This window comes from Vespula vulgaris, chromosome 16, assembly GCF_905475345.1.
Source record: "Vespula vulgaris chromosome 16, iyVesVulg1.1, whole genome shotgun sequence".
Lineage (NCBI taxonomy): Eukaryota > Metazoa > Arthropoda > Insecta > Hymenoptera > Vespidae > Vespula > Vespula vulgaris.
Window position 1 is genome coordinate 2,176,999 of NC_066601.1, and position 15,502 is coordinate 2,192,500.

Here is a 15,502-nt window from a genome sequence, read left to right on the forward strand (position 1 = left end):
GAAGAGGGAGGAAGAGAAGGAGGGGAGGAGATCTTGCAACGGGGATCTGTAACGAACTCGATACGCAGGGGTCGAGAGAAGAGGATGGGTAACGGGGGTTGCTTACGCCGAAGGGGGTTGTTCAGGGACCACTCGAGCATTCAAGACACCCTTGCCTCGTTGAAAAATCTCTTTATATTCATCCAAGTTATGGTTTATAAGTCTAGATCATCGATGATTCAAGATCGATATTTGAAGTTATGATTGAAATGTAATATTTTTTAAAAGGAATCGATTGTAATGTCGAATTTAATTTTTTAATACGTCAATATCGATTTGATTTATTTCATTGATCGGAATCTATTTTCTTTTCTTTTTCTTTTCTACCATTGTTCTTTCTGTTCTTTTTTTTTTCTTCTCCTTTTTCAGAAGATTTTATTTATGCCGTATGATTATCTTCTGAATGAGAGAAATGGAGAAAGAGAGAGAGAGAGAAAGAGAGAAGGTTTCGATTGAACGATCATCGGATTTGAACTAAAGCTGTTATAGATACGAATAATGGCCGATTGTCGAGAGAGTTTATCAAGTAGGACGGATGATCGATAATTGAGGATATTCCTCGGCAAACGAAGTTTTAACAGGGATTGTATATATCCCGTCCAACCCATTCCGTTTGTTTATTAAAGATAATATTATTTATTGCAAATGTATATAATACAGATATTTACAAGATTAGCGTGTATTATTAATTAGTTTAACATTTAGGTAGATAAATTTTTTATAACAACAATATAATAACATTTTTTCATACCAATAATAAATGATACAAATCGTTAAGATTATATTAATCGTGGATTTAGAATAAATTCAATCAATTATTAAATCAATTATAAATTAATTAAATATATATATATAATAATAATTATTATTATTATTTAATTATTGTGTTCGTTATAAAATTTTATTTTTATATTATAAAATAGAGATTATAAAATTGATTTCCTTTTTGCTCGTCTTTCGATCGAGATCGAAGAATCGATCTGGTAATTTTTATCGAGTTATTAAAACGTTTGAAATTATCTCTTTAATGTAATCCATTCGTCGTGAATGGTTCGATCGATCGAAACTGTTCTGTTAGTTTTAAAGTTTTGACCGATCAGGTGTACGAATTTCTAAGACTTCCTGTTAGCCTGATTTCATTCTTAAGAGGAAGAAAAGTAAAGTGCGTCCATTTGAAAGAACTCGATATATCCATGCGATACTTGATCGATCGACTATCGGTAAGTGTCTCCAAAGCAAATTGACGAGTTTTTCTTGGGACACGTTCTCCTTTTTACGAACGATGAATAAATCAATCTGAATAAAATACAGAACGATATAAAGTGGCTCGTTCTAGGTCTCGAACGTTTGCCGGATATTCCGACGACATTTCTGTAAATGTTAACGACGAAGTAAAATCGATATTGCCAGTTTATATCGAACGCTAAAAGTCGAATCAAAAAAGAAACCCGATACTCTTGTAGAATAATAATCGAATAACTCACGATCGCATTCGTACGATTATTTACATAAGCATTTTCTTTGAGTCTCCGACTGAGAGATCGACAAAAATAATCGTCAAATTTCAAATTCGTTCAAGTGCGACATAACTTTTTCCCAAGTTTTTTTTTAAAATATCCTCGTTTTCCGAGATTATTCGAATTTATTAGAGCCAGTTAGAAAATCGACTAATACGTCTAAAGTCGAAAGGATCGTTCGACTTCTCTCGAAAGTTCATATCATTTATTCATTTTCTTTCTTCCTTTTTTTTTTTAAGACATTTAAAATCATCTTCGTTTATTATGATATATTATTTTAAAGTTATTCATCGAGAAAACAGAAAGTCGAGAATTTATCTAAATTTATTAAAAGTGGATGAAAAAATTGACAGACAAAATCGATTTAATGGAAATCCTTCGAAATAATATTGAGAAAAAATATATTAGTTTACTCGTATCAATCAAATAAACGAGACGTAATGAAAAACAAAACATATATATAATTATATTGTCGAAAAAAGATAACGAAGAAAATTGTTTAATGGATAGACCGGACGCAAAGGAAAAAAGATATCAATGGAAAACTTTGTCAAGAAATTTCTCGGAGAAAAACTCGCTCTTTCGAAATAGTATTCCTCATATATAAAAAAAAAAAAGACAAAAAATAGAAAAAGGAAGGAAATAAATCGTCGAACGAAATCGATCAGATTAATCGAATAAAAATTCTCGCGAGCAATCTTTAAAAAGCAAAAAAGCGATGTCTCGAAGTTAAATAGCTAATATCGATCGACGATCAGAGAAAGAAAAACAAAATGGGACACATCTTGCCAGGAAAGAAAAAAACCACGTGAATATTATATCTGCTAAAAACCGAAGGAAAAGAAAAAGAAGAAAAAAGGAAAAAAAAGCAGAAGGAAGAATGGTTCGATAAGAAGCTCGAATGGTTCGATAAGATGAAGAAAAAAAAGAAGAAGAAGAAGAAGAAGCTCGTGTGCAGGAAAATAAAAAAAGAAAGAAAGAACAAAGAAAAAGAAAATTACAAAAAAGAGATCGAATGAAAACTTCCTCTTGAAAATTCTTAAGCGTAGAACTGGAAAGAAAGAAAGAGAGAAAAAACGACAAGTACTCTTTCGAAAGATAGTAAGAGTCCGATGGTGTTAAAAAAAAAAAAAAAATAAAAGAAGAAAGCAAGCAAAGAGGAAAAGGAAAAGAGAGAATAATAAAATTTGGAAAAAAAGAGAAAAAAATAGAGAGAATATAAAAAAAAAATAGGAAAAATAAAAATCAAAGAAGAAAGAAAATAGGTATAGCAAGGGTACATAACTCGATGTTACGTTCCTGGGGGTCGTTCGTGTTCATTCGAATAATAGTGGGGATGGCCAAGAACGTAAGGGTAGGGATGTGCAAGGGTAGGGGAAAGCAAGAGCAGCGATGTAACGTCGATATCGCGTTCTATACCGGGCGTCGCGACGCCGAGTGGGGGGTTAGGAGGGTATAGGGGAAAGTTTCACATGGGTAAAATAATCGATAACGCGACCGATACGTATGTATTTGTGTACGTACTTACATAGATACATGTATGAGAACTGACTACATAGAAACGATCACGTGGTCATATAAAGCGCTCGCGCGCACCAGAGAGAAAGAGAAAGAGGGAAAGAGAGAGAGAGAGAGAGAGAGAGAGAGAGAGAGAGAGAGAGAGAGAGAGAGAGAAGAACGAAGCTTTGGAAATATATTCGTGTACGTGTATCTATGTGCGAGTGTCCTCGTTGTAAAAGCGTGCAAAATCTATCGAATATACGTATGTACGTATGTGTGTATATATAATGTATATATGTACATGATCAATGATAAAATGAGTAAATCCGTAAATGAAAAAGTTCATGAACGACTCTTGATATCTGTGTACAAGAAAAATTAATCGAAATAATTTCCTTTAGAAATCATTCTTATTTAAAGAGAAATAAATTTTGAAAACAAAATGTAAAGAAAGAAAGGAAAAAGAAAAGAGTTTGTCTTAGAAATCATTCATTGGATTTTTCAATCGACCAATTTCTATATAAAATTCATTATGTGGTTCGTTTATGTGAGAGATCGGATTGCGCGGGAAAGAGATCTAAGGATCGATGAACGCTCGAATTATGGCATACATAGAACGGATCTCTCTCTTTCTCTATCTATCTATCTATCTATCTATCTATAATATATATATATATATATATATATATATATATATATATATCTTTCTCTTTCTACTTTTTCTGTCTACGTCTAACTCCCTCTCTCACTTACTCTCTTACACTCTTACACTCTTACTCTGGCTAAACATATATCTATATATTTCTTTCCCTTTCCCTCTCGTGGAACGTTCATCGATTTTCAAAGCTTTCGACGAACACTGCGCAAGGCTTTCTCTTTCGCGACACGAGGGTGGAAATTTTTGGAGAAAGAGGTCGATGAGAGAATCTCTCGGATCGATAGAATTATTTCCCAATGAAAGAGAAAGAGAGAGAAAACGAGACAGAGAGAGAGAGAGAGAGAGAGAGTCATTTTTTTATATTATATTAATCGACTAATCTAAAACATTCAATATTCATATAACAGAAAAATAAAAGATAAATATTAACATAATACAATAAACGTATATTATGTCTATTAATTATCTAAAGCATAATATTGTATTAATGTTATAAATATATTTATATGTTTGTCGAGTAAATATTGATTTAAGTAAAAAATGTGATATATTAATCGAGAATATATTTGCTTTTGCGATAATCAATTAAAATATAATCGAATAAATCGTAAATAACATTATTTTATCAAAATCCGAACCAATTCATTGTTTGGAAAATAAATGTTTCATGTATTTAATAAATGAGGAAATCATTAAGAACTCTATTGGCAAATTTAATATTACGTGTTTTATGCTGTAAATGAAATATTTCATTTGCGAATTTCCTTTTCCTTTTCTTCTCTTTTTTTATTTCACTTAGCATATATTCATCATTTTATACATATTCTTCACGTGTTTGTCATCTTACGTATTATTTGATAGATATGATAAATTTTTCACGAATGCGATACATCGAATCGTCGAGTTCAGTGATCTACTTTCGTAAATAGAGAAACAGGCAGTCGTTACTTCTTAAAATAACAAAAAGAAAAATGAAGAAATAGCAAGTGCATAGACCTAAATTTATAAATGATAGCAGCACCGAGCATTAAGAGTACTTGGTACTCTTTCGAAATAATTAATATTGTTAATCATAACTGTAATGAAAAATAGATAGAATTTAAATAAAAAAAAAAAATGCTTAATAAAAACGAAAAAAATTCTCATTTCACGTCCCAGATGTCCCTGTCATTGACATCCCTTGGCATGAAGCGCCCCTATGTCTTGCTTAGGCTGCTTAGTGGATTTACGTCGGCCCTGAACGCCACAAAAAGATAACGAAAAATTAATTTAATTTCGTTTAACATGTTTTTCTCGTCGTTCGAAAGAATTTTTAAAAATTATACGGGTATAACATCGCACAATGTCTATATGCACGATTGTATATACGCGTATACGTGTATCTGCATTTTTTAATTTCTATTTTATTTTATTTTACCTCGACAAAATTAATAATTACTTAATACACGAAATTTTTCATATTATTTGAGTATCGTATAGAAATTCTATACTATAATTATAATAATGTAAATAATATATTACGTAACTTCAACATTATATAATTTTCCAATAGTAAATAGGAAACAAAACAAGAAAATTCGTATGATAAATGATATCTTTAAATGAATACATTTCTTATTTGTAATAATATATAAGAATAAATAAAAAAGAAAAAAAAAAGAAAAGAAAAGAAAAATTTAATCGTTGAATCGTAACAAGAGAGACAACGATCGTCGACAGGTCCGATAAGGTTTCACCGAAATATTAACGAACCCCTCCTTCGTATCCGAAAGTCTTGGCCCGATTATTAGATACAAGAAGAAAAAAAAAAAAAAAAAAGAAACCGAAAGGCAGTTGATCGGTTTCCTTTGACCACTTTGTCTTAGTGCTGAGAAACGTTTTATAGCACGCGTTCGAGACGGTGGTTAACATATGATCATGGGCACACGCGAAGCTACGGATATATGCATGATGATAGGGGGCTGGGAAAGGAGAGAAATAAGAGAAATATATATATATATATTTTTCTATATATATAGAAAAACAGAGAAAGAAAAAAATATATATATAGACAGAGAGAGAAAGAGAGTAAGAAAGAGATAGATAGAGAAACAGACAGAGTAAGAAAGAGGGAAAGAAAACGAGAGGTCTTGGGTCTCTCAGTTAAAAATGGAGGGGGCCCCCTGCGGTAAAAGAGGGCTCACCTGCCGCCAGGTGCGACTCTTCGAACCATCTGCATGAGGGAGAGCTCGTGCCACGAGACCGTTTCCTTTTCTCTCTCTTTCTGACTTTCTTTTTTCTTATTTTCTTTTTCTTTTTTATTTTACCTTGCTTACTTACCTTCCTGTATTGTATATCTATATATATGTTTTTTTGTGTCCCTGTACGTACTGGTATATATATATATATATATATATATATATATATATATATATATATGTATTTACACGAGGTAAAACCAATACTAGCAACGCGTATGTCGTCTTATGCACGCGACATAATTACGATGCTGTACGTCATGGGCGACGAGCACGATGCTAATGTCGATGGTGGCGATGGTATTAGTGTTGGTGTTGGTATTGATGTTGATATTGATATTAGTAATGGTGGTAGGGCTGATTACAATGATGGTAGTACTGGTAGTGGTGGTTGTAGCTCGGTAGCTCTACTGAAAGTTAAAGACCTGAAACCCTGAAACATTTATTTCCTTCCTCGTTGGAATCGACTTCATTGAAAACCGAAAAAAGAAAAGAAAAGAAACGATCCTTCGATAATTTCTCTCTAAACTCTTTTCTATTCTTCCGACAACGAAATATTTTTAAACCTTTTGAAATATCTCATAACGTAAGACAAGTTTGAATTCGTTTTTATAATTATTTGGTTCTATAGTTGTATTTTTATTTCCTTATTTTAATTAACTCTTAGAACGTTTGTTATGTTGATTGTGAACAAGCTTCGAACGAAATTATAATGGCATAATTTGATATTCGTATTTATCGGTTCTCTCGATTTTACCGCTAATTTTTAGTTTCACTTTTTTATTGTACACTTAACGATCGAGAACTATTGCAGCATATCCAAGATCGTCGCAATTAATTTGAAATGAATCCCGTAAAAATTTTATTACGATGCTCCGAAGGAAAACTTGAAATAATTTTTTGAGGTAAATAAAAAGAAAACAGAAATACGTGATTAACGTTATTAAGATCGATTAGAGCGATGAGGATTATATAATTCTTTTCTTTTTTTTTTTTGTTTTTTTATTTTCAAACATTCACTAACACTTTTGTTAGGCATGATTGATTCGTCATTAAGAAATCCTCCACTACTTCGTTAGACCGTCAAAATTATTGTATCTATTAAATATTTAGTTTTCCAAGCGAAAATAAAATTTCATAAAAAATAAATTTGTGTGGGTGTAATAAAGTTTTCGTTCTATTCTGTTTTGTTATTATTTCTTTTTTTTTTTTTTTTCTTTCTCTTCCTTCTCTACGATAATTTTTTCGACACAAGACGCCATTATTCTTTTTATTTAATCATATTCAGCACCTATCGTTATACTCATATCTTCGGAAACAATTTTGGTTTGATGATACCATCGATTGGTGTCCAAGACAACTGGAAAAAAAAAAGAAAAAGAAAAAATTAAAGAATACGATCGATTATTTTATATATATATATATATATAATAATTTTTCGTATAATCATAACTGTATAGAAAATCTTTTGTTATTTTAACACTAACTTATCTCTCCGGTCCGTACGACCACTTCCAATTGTTTACACGTGTAATGACATTCTCTCGGTGGCTGTAAGATCCATTGCTTTTCACCCCTTATTTGTGCCTGCCACGAAGGATGCTCGACGTCATCGACCTAGAAAAAAACATTATAGATATTGACATCGATCCCGTCGTTTAAAACGAATACGATTTTTTAAAAAATACTAAAAAGAAAAGAAGAAAAAAACTCCGATCTTTTCTAAAATTAACATTCTTCTGTCGAAAAAGTATACTTTTATTGAATTTGTATTGACGACTCTTACTTTTTAAATATTAAATAAATCGATTTGTAATCGTTGGAAAAAATAAAAAATATTAACTTGTTGAAATATAATGATAATAACAGTAATAATAATAATAATAATAATAATAATAATAGTAATGTATATTACGAAATTAAATAAACGAAAATGATTTATTTCTAATTAATCAAATCTTTAAAAAACAATAAAAACGATAAAATCTTTTGTTAATTGGACTCACGTGCATTGGTGCACCATAACCATGGCTACCCATAAAAATCCAATCAGTTTTCTCACTTTCTGCTGTAGGTGGAAGAAAATATGGTCTTTGATAATGTTGCCTGAGTACGGTACCAATTTTACCATCACAATTGCTCCTATAAATGCAGATTAATTCGAATCGATAGTTAATAAATTTTAATCGAATTAAAACGGAAAGAAATAAAGAAGAAAGAAGCAAAATTTACTACGGTACTTAATTAATTAAATAATTAATTTATTAATTACGATTATTTGCGAGTATATAATTTAAAAGATTACCGTCCTAGTTCGTTATAAAAAAGAAAAAAAATAAATAAATGAAAAGTACAACTTTCGTTTCTAGGTAATCGTACTCTATTCTCCATGTAGTTAGTGTTAGTTCTTTTTTTGTTGTAAGCTCGTTAATGCGATTATGTGAATGCGTGCACGTTTCTATCGTAACGGTTATATGGAGACCTATCAAGTGCATCGGATAATATACCCTCGGATCCCTTTTTCGTATCTATCTTTCTTTTTTCTTCTTTTTTTTCTCTTTCTTTTTTCATTAAGCTCAAGAGAGACGTTTATTTTATCTATAACGTACGCTTTAAAAAATTGACTCAATAATAATTTATCAATTGATAATAAAAAAGCATAAATCTTACTTTAATCAAATATATATTAATTATTCGTAATTAATACATTTACTTCATTTCATATTGATAAAGTTTATATATTGATTTTAATGAAAAATTTATTATTTACTATTAATATATTAACTTCATTTAAAATTCATTTATATAATCATCGATAAATAATAAAGAAAATTAATTATATTCCTATTTACGTACATATTTCCTTTACATAATTATTAAAAATTAATACGTTTATTTTATCTAACAAATTCATTATTTATAAATTTGTTATATTTAAAATATCTGCATATGAATATCTCGCGTTATAATGAATAAAATTGATTAATAGAAATTACTTACCAACCAACGTACCAAGGCTTCGTACCAGCTTCGAGTAGAGAACGACTTTTACTCATATTGAAAACGTCCAATAAACTTCGAAATTCAGTTTTATAAGGGAAAAATTGACAACCAGCTTGTTCACCCTCATAAAGGGATTTAAAAAAAGAGTAACTGAAGATTTTTGTGGCTGTCCAATTGGTCATTGCGTCCATTATAACGACCGGTTTTCCAGAATACGCATAACTAATTAATAAATATATCAAAAATCATTCGAGAATTTTTTTTCCCATTAATAGAAGAAAAAGAAAAAAATTCAGAATCAAGTTGAAAATGAATTTCAATACCGTTCCTCGAAATATACAGGATCCACGTTCGATATCTTTTCGATATTTTGAACGTCCCAACATATCGAACAATCTTCCGGCGGTCGAAATATTTTCTGGGTTATTATTGGAAATTCCACTAAGCACTGGAAAAAGTTTTATCGTTCGTCGTAACATCTGATTTTTAATCATTAATAAACGTCATATCCTTCGAATGAAAATATTAAATTGATAACAACACTACGATATAGTATAATATACTATAGTATTTCATTGGGGTTGCATCTTAAGTACAATATTAATTTAGCTGATTAATATTATCCAAATTTGTAGTATTTTACATTTCAAATATATATATATACAACGTTACATAATATGACATAGTATAATATAATGTTGTATTGAGTTGCATCTATTAGTATAAATAACGTAAGAATTATTAATGTTTTATATTTAAATTTAAACATAACTATATATATAATATAGCATATCATATAACATTAATAATATATTTTATTAGTATTCACACTATAAATATATTATTGGATTGATTCAATTAATCATTTTCTCAATATTTTAAAAGTAAATGAAGAACATGATATAGTATAGTATATTGTACTATTGTATTAAAAATTATCAAAAATAGAAAATAATAGTTGAACACTTATTATTACGTATATACACCAAAAAGTTCTATGCAATTACCATAATTAAATACGAGTCATTTCATCGAAAAAGAATTTTAAATTTTATATTAAAGATGAAAATAAATTATTATTTAAGTAATTATAAATAACTGTCTCACTCTCTCTCTCTCTTTCTCTTTTTTCTCCATTTTTCTTTATAATATTATAAATACTAAGAAATACCTATTTTTCTCGTTATAAAATATTACTAATAACAAAATACTACTTTCTCTAGATTTTCTTTCACAATATTATAAATATCACTAAACGATTATTCTGTGTCTATCCTTTATTAAACAATTTTCTCTTAATTAAAAAAAAAAAAGAAAAAAAAGCAAAAAACGAATCCTCAGAACTTTTCGCCAAACAAGACCTAAATAAAAAAGATTACAAAGAAAATAGAATAAAAACGTACAAACTTTACTCTAGAATCTACAAGTTTGTAAAAAAAAAAAAAAAAAGAAAAAAACAAGAAAAAGAAAAAGAAATATATACGATTACCTTGTCGTAACGATAAGTCGAAAGGACATATTTCCAACCGAACGATCCGACGAACCAAAGCAATAGGAAGCTTAAGATCCACAGGTGTTTACCCCTTATCCTTATTCCGATCGATTTACGTCGCGTATTTGCACGTAAAAGGACTATCGCACGTGTCAATATGTTAAGTTCCTCGATTTTCTTAATAATCGAACTAAGATCCCTTTCGACCGATTCGTATGACTTCCTCTTAGAGGAGTCAACGGATTTATCTTCGATCCTTGTTGTCCCTGTCATGCCGATCCTGAGATAGTCCGTAGCGAACTGATACCAAATCCTTTCTCTCTACATCACAGAAGCTACAACACCACCTCTAGGATACTCTACGCGTTGATCGGAACCGCGCATCGTCAACGGGGTGAAAGTGGGGGGAGGAGAGGGAAAGAGAGAGAGAGAGAGAGAGAGAGAGAGAGAGAGAGAGAGGGATAAAATACATCCGTTCCCTTGTTCACCGAGCTGTGAAACGAGAAAGAAATCCTAGATCGGAATTACAGATTGATTCTACCTATCGAGTCTAACCTCTCTCTCTCTCTCTCTCTCTCTCTCTCTCTTTCATTTTCTCTCGTTCTCAGTCACCCTCTCTTTCTCTCTCTTTCTTCTCTCTTTTTCTCTTCGATCGAACATGGCCTGCTGAATCGAGATATCGTCCGCGTTTGTTGTAGTGGATGAGGAATTGCTATTTTTTTTCTTCTTTCTTTTTTTCTTAATTTAATTTTATTTTGTTTTGTTTTGTTTATTTTTTTCTTCCCTTAAAATCGAGATAACCCAAATGGTAAAGAAAGGATTTTTCGAAGCAAAAGTTGTTTGATCTCTTTTCTTTCTTTTCTTTTTTTTTTTTTTAATTTTGTGCCGGGGGTGTGGGCGAGGAACGTACGACGTATACATTATTTATTCGCAATTCGCTGAACATTTTCTATGTTATTTCAAGGTCAACTTGTTTCTTTTTTCTTTTCTTTTCTTTTCTTTTCTTTTCTTTTTTCTTTTTTTTTCTTTTTCTTATATTGGATACTATAATTTTTATACAACGACGGCATCTTATTTTACTGGGAGAAATAAAAAGAAATTATAGAATAATTATTTACCTAAGAAACTCTCCACTTTTATTTTTTTTTTTTTTATGTTTTAATAGAACGATTGTCGAGAACTATTCTTATCGGAAGAAAAAATATATATTGAAATTGTTTTTCGAGAAACACGTATATACTAATTCGAGTTTAATTTTAAATTTTAGTTTTAATAATAAACAAAATTACTTTGTAAAGAGTCAGAAAGATTCACTTTTTGTTTAACTTTATTTAAAGGAAAAAAAAAATTACTTAATTATCTTTAAAAGTTCAATTCATCCATAAGTTTTCGCTATTTCGTTGAGAGTTAAAGAAAATAGGAAATCAAATTAAATCGATAAATTTCTATTAGAGTTTCTATCAGCAATTTCTTTCTTTTTTCCTTTTCGTCCTTTTTTTTTTTAAGAAGTAGTTAAACGCATATATCTAATTTCAACGGGACGACAGTGATCGTAATTAATAACGACGATGGTAATAAATGAAATGAAACGAAATCTAATAATACATACTTCTTTTCTAATACATATAATACGAATTCATAGAAGATAGAGGGATAATAACGATATAATTCTACATGTGGGCGAGCTCGATTTAAACCTGTCTTCTTATCTTCTGAACCAGGTGTTGGGTGTGCTCGATGAACCGAATGAATTTTTCCCTTTAAATAATGATCATCGATTTCAACGGTATACCATTTTCCTCCCTTTTTCTTTCGTTTCTTACAACGAGAACGAGAACGAGCTTTTCCACACGTTGAATACTTTAGAATTTACGTTGAACACAAATGCAACTACATTTGCATACATCTACGTATGCGTATACTCGTTATTTCAAATCTTTGCAATTATTATATCTCCTTTAAAGTAATTTCTTCGATATTGAATTACCATGTATACGAATAATACTAATTGTAAGAACGTGTAGATATACATTTTAATTTAAATAATTAAAAAAATTTAATGAGTGTACATCGTCCTTTGTCAAAGATATTTTATAATTTTTCTTTTTTTTTTCTAAAAGTCTATAGAAAAAAAAAAGTGAAAAGAGAAAAAACTTACTTGTATTATAAATAAATATAAATAAAAATATATGAATTGAATTAACATATATAATGAGAAAATAATTTTTGTAATATATTCATTCGAATTTAATAATTTCAAATGTATTTATTTAACGGGCTTAGAAGGAAAAAATGAAATGAAGGTAGATACAACCCTTTGCACTATGACGTCACTACTAGAATGATACTTCATTTAATTAACTCTCTGTAACACCATGTAACTCTGAAGTTACATACACACTTTTATATATCTTTTCTTTTCTTTTCTTTTTTTTTTTTTAATTTCTCTTCTTCCATTTTATAGCCGAAAAATTAATTGTTCCTTTTTTAAATATGAATAATACTTAGTAATCTAATATAATCATACCATATTATAGTAATATTATATTATAACTTTTTTCTCTAATATTAATTATTAACTCTATTATATATTTTAGAGAGTATAATTGAATATGTATGTTAGTATAACAAATATAATACACTATACTATAATGTAATATACTATTATATCATAACTATATATATATAAAATAAAAGTATATTAAGGTATAATAAAATATATCAGGGCCGTTTGATTAATTAGCGATTTTTCTTTTCTTCTTTTATTTTCCGCTTTAAAAAGTTTTCCACTTGAAAAAAAAAGATAAAAAAACGAAATTTATATTTACGTCGAAGAACAAAAACGAGACAAAAAAGAAAACAAATGGCGCAAACTTTTCAAACGATCCTAGTACTATAATTATAATATAATAGTATAATTATAAACAACATAGAATAAATAAATAATTCTCTAATATTGTATTATATTATATTATACTATAATTACAGTAATAAACTACATATTATACAATTATATCATATAACACGATACGATTTATCGATACAACTATGAAAAAAATAAAAGAGAGAAACTAGATTATAGAGGATTAATATAACAAATAAAAATAGGAATTAATTTTATATTAAAAAAAAAAAAAACACGTCTTCGATGTATACGTGTACATATATATTTACTATAAATATATTGACAATATCTTATCTCGATATATTATATCGAAACAAAAAGAAAAAAAAGAAAAAAAAAAGAACGAAAGAAGAAACATAAAAAGAATTAAAATCAGTTGGTCAAAAAAAAAAAATAATTAAAAAAAGAAGAATAATAATTAAGTATAATACATTATTAAATATTATACTTACGCTTTCTCTCTCTCTCTTTTCTCGTTGCAGTCGATAATCACGAGTAAAAAAGAGTGCGAATTAAAAATTAAAAATTAAAATAAAACAAAAGAAAAAAGATGGTAAGAAAAAAACGAAAAAAAATGAAGGGAATAGAAAAAGGGATTATTCAGAAATTTCGTAATTTCGAAATGCGAAAGCGATCAATCGCAAGCTCGTTGAAGAACGTTACTCCATCCTTGGGAAACAATTTCCATACAATTGAAAAGAGAAGTGAGGTGGTAGATGTGAGGGGTAAAGTAATTCGTTCCGTTTCTACGACGATTTGAGAGACAAAGACGAGATTACAGGACGTAGTAGAGAGTGGTACAATGTCGGAATGCCTTTTACAATTGCAAATTGACAATCCACAGGGCAATCCGTATGCGTTAATTAACGATCAAGCAACGAATCAAATGGATTATGTATTTCATTTCCGTATCTGTTAGAATTTTACATGTAAAATTTGAAAGAGACAAAGACAGAAATATATATATATATATATATATATATATATATATAAAAGCTTTTCCCTTTCTCTCTCTTTCTCTCTTCCTATTCTCTGAAATCGAATCGTTTCGCAAAAAAGAAAAAAAATATTCGATTACGATCGGACAATATTAAAAAAAAAAAAGATAAAGAGAGAGAGAAAGTAAAAAAATTGACGCTGTTCTATAAATATTGTTTACAAAAAGAAGAAAAAAGAAAAAGATAATTAATCTTTCCAGATTGAAATATCGCAGATACTTTTTTTCGTTCGAAGAACAAAATCTCCATACCTCTCTATCTCTCTTTCTCTCTCTCTTTATCTTTATTTCGTTCTTCCTCGTACGTTCGCTTGACGAATTTCAATTGACGAAGGAAAGGCTTCGATCTGATAAAAATGAAAATAAAAATAAAAATAGAAATAAAAATAAAAATGAGAGATCAGAGCAGATATAAAAGAAGGCCAATATCAGCGCAATTAAATTCTTTAATTGTTGTCAGTCGGGTTTTGAAATACACTATATTCGATCTTCGTTTATAATAATTATTGTATATGCGTGATACTCTGTCCGATATAAATAATTCGACGTCGATGAAATAATGAACAACGCTCGTTTCTTATATGTGTATATATATATATATATATATATATATATATATATATATATATATTCTTTTTCTTCTCTTCCCACTTAAAAATTACATACTTATATACATATACATATATATGCATATATCTATACGTTTACATATATTATATATATATATGTATATATGTATAATTTTTTACGTATCATTTTCACTTTTATTTCTTCATTTTATTACTGCAACCCTTCCTGTTAATGAAATTGCATAAATACATACAATGTTAAATAAACCGATGATAACTCCACCGCATGCTTTTATCTTTTTTCTTATTTTTTTTTCTTTTTCTTTTTCTTCTTTTTTTGGTTTCTTTTTCTTTTTTCTTTGTTTAATCCATTTTTTTATTTCGTGTCATAGGGAGTTTAAGAGAAGGGGTTCTTCGACTTATATACCGCGCGACATATAACGTATATAGGGTAGAAAGATAGATAGATAGATAGATAGATAGATAGATAGATATAGAGAGAGAGAGAGAGAGAGAGAGAGAGAGAGAGAGAGAGAGAGGGATAGAAGGAAAGAGAGAAAGAGGGAAAAAGTGAGAGAGAGAGAG

General features: G+C 29.2%; 1 protein-coding gene across 16 annotated transcripts in view; it reads right to left on the reverse strand.

The window, feature by feature from the left end:
- Window positions 1-6,999: 6,999 nt before the first annotated feature.
- LOC127069809 (catenin delta-2) overlaps window positions 7,000-15,502 on the reverse strand; it is a 69,080-nt gene continuing 60,577 nt past the window's right edge. For 4 of the 16 annotated variants that reach the window (XM_051007301.1, XM_051007299.1, XM_051007303.1 and 1 more), the window contains 5 exons: window positions 9,278-9,402; window positions 8,952-9,176; window positions 7,958-8,093; window positions 7,439-7,568; window positions 7,003-7,311 (listed from right to left, as the gene is read on the reverse strand). In XM_051007301.1, coding sequence (XP_050863258.1) covers window positions 7,226-7,311; window positions 7,439-7,568; window positions 7,958-8,093; window positions 8,952-9,176; window positions 9,278-9,402 — 702 coding nt within the window. In that variant the 3' untranslated portion in view covers window positions 7,003-7,225. Of the gene's footprint in view, window positions 7,312-7,438; window positions 7,569-7,957; window positions 8,094-8,951; window positions 9,177-9,277; window positions 9,403-14,363; window positions 14,696-15,502 lie in introns of those variants that run through there. The other 12 variants (XM_051007296.1, XM_051007297.1, XM_051007298.1 and 9 more) reach the window with 7 other exon arrangements.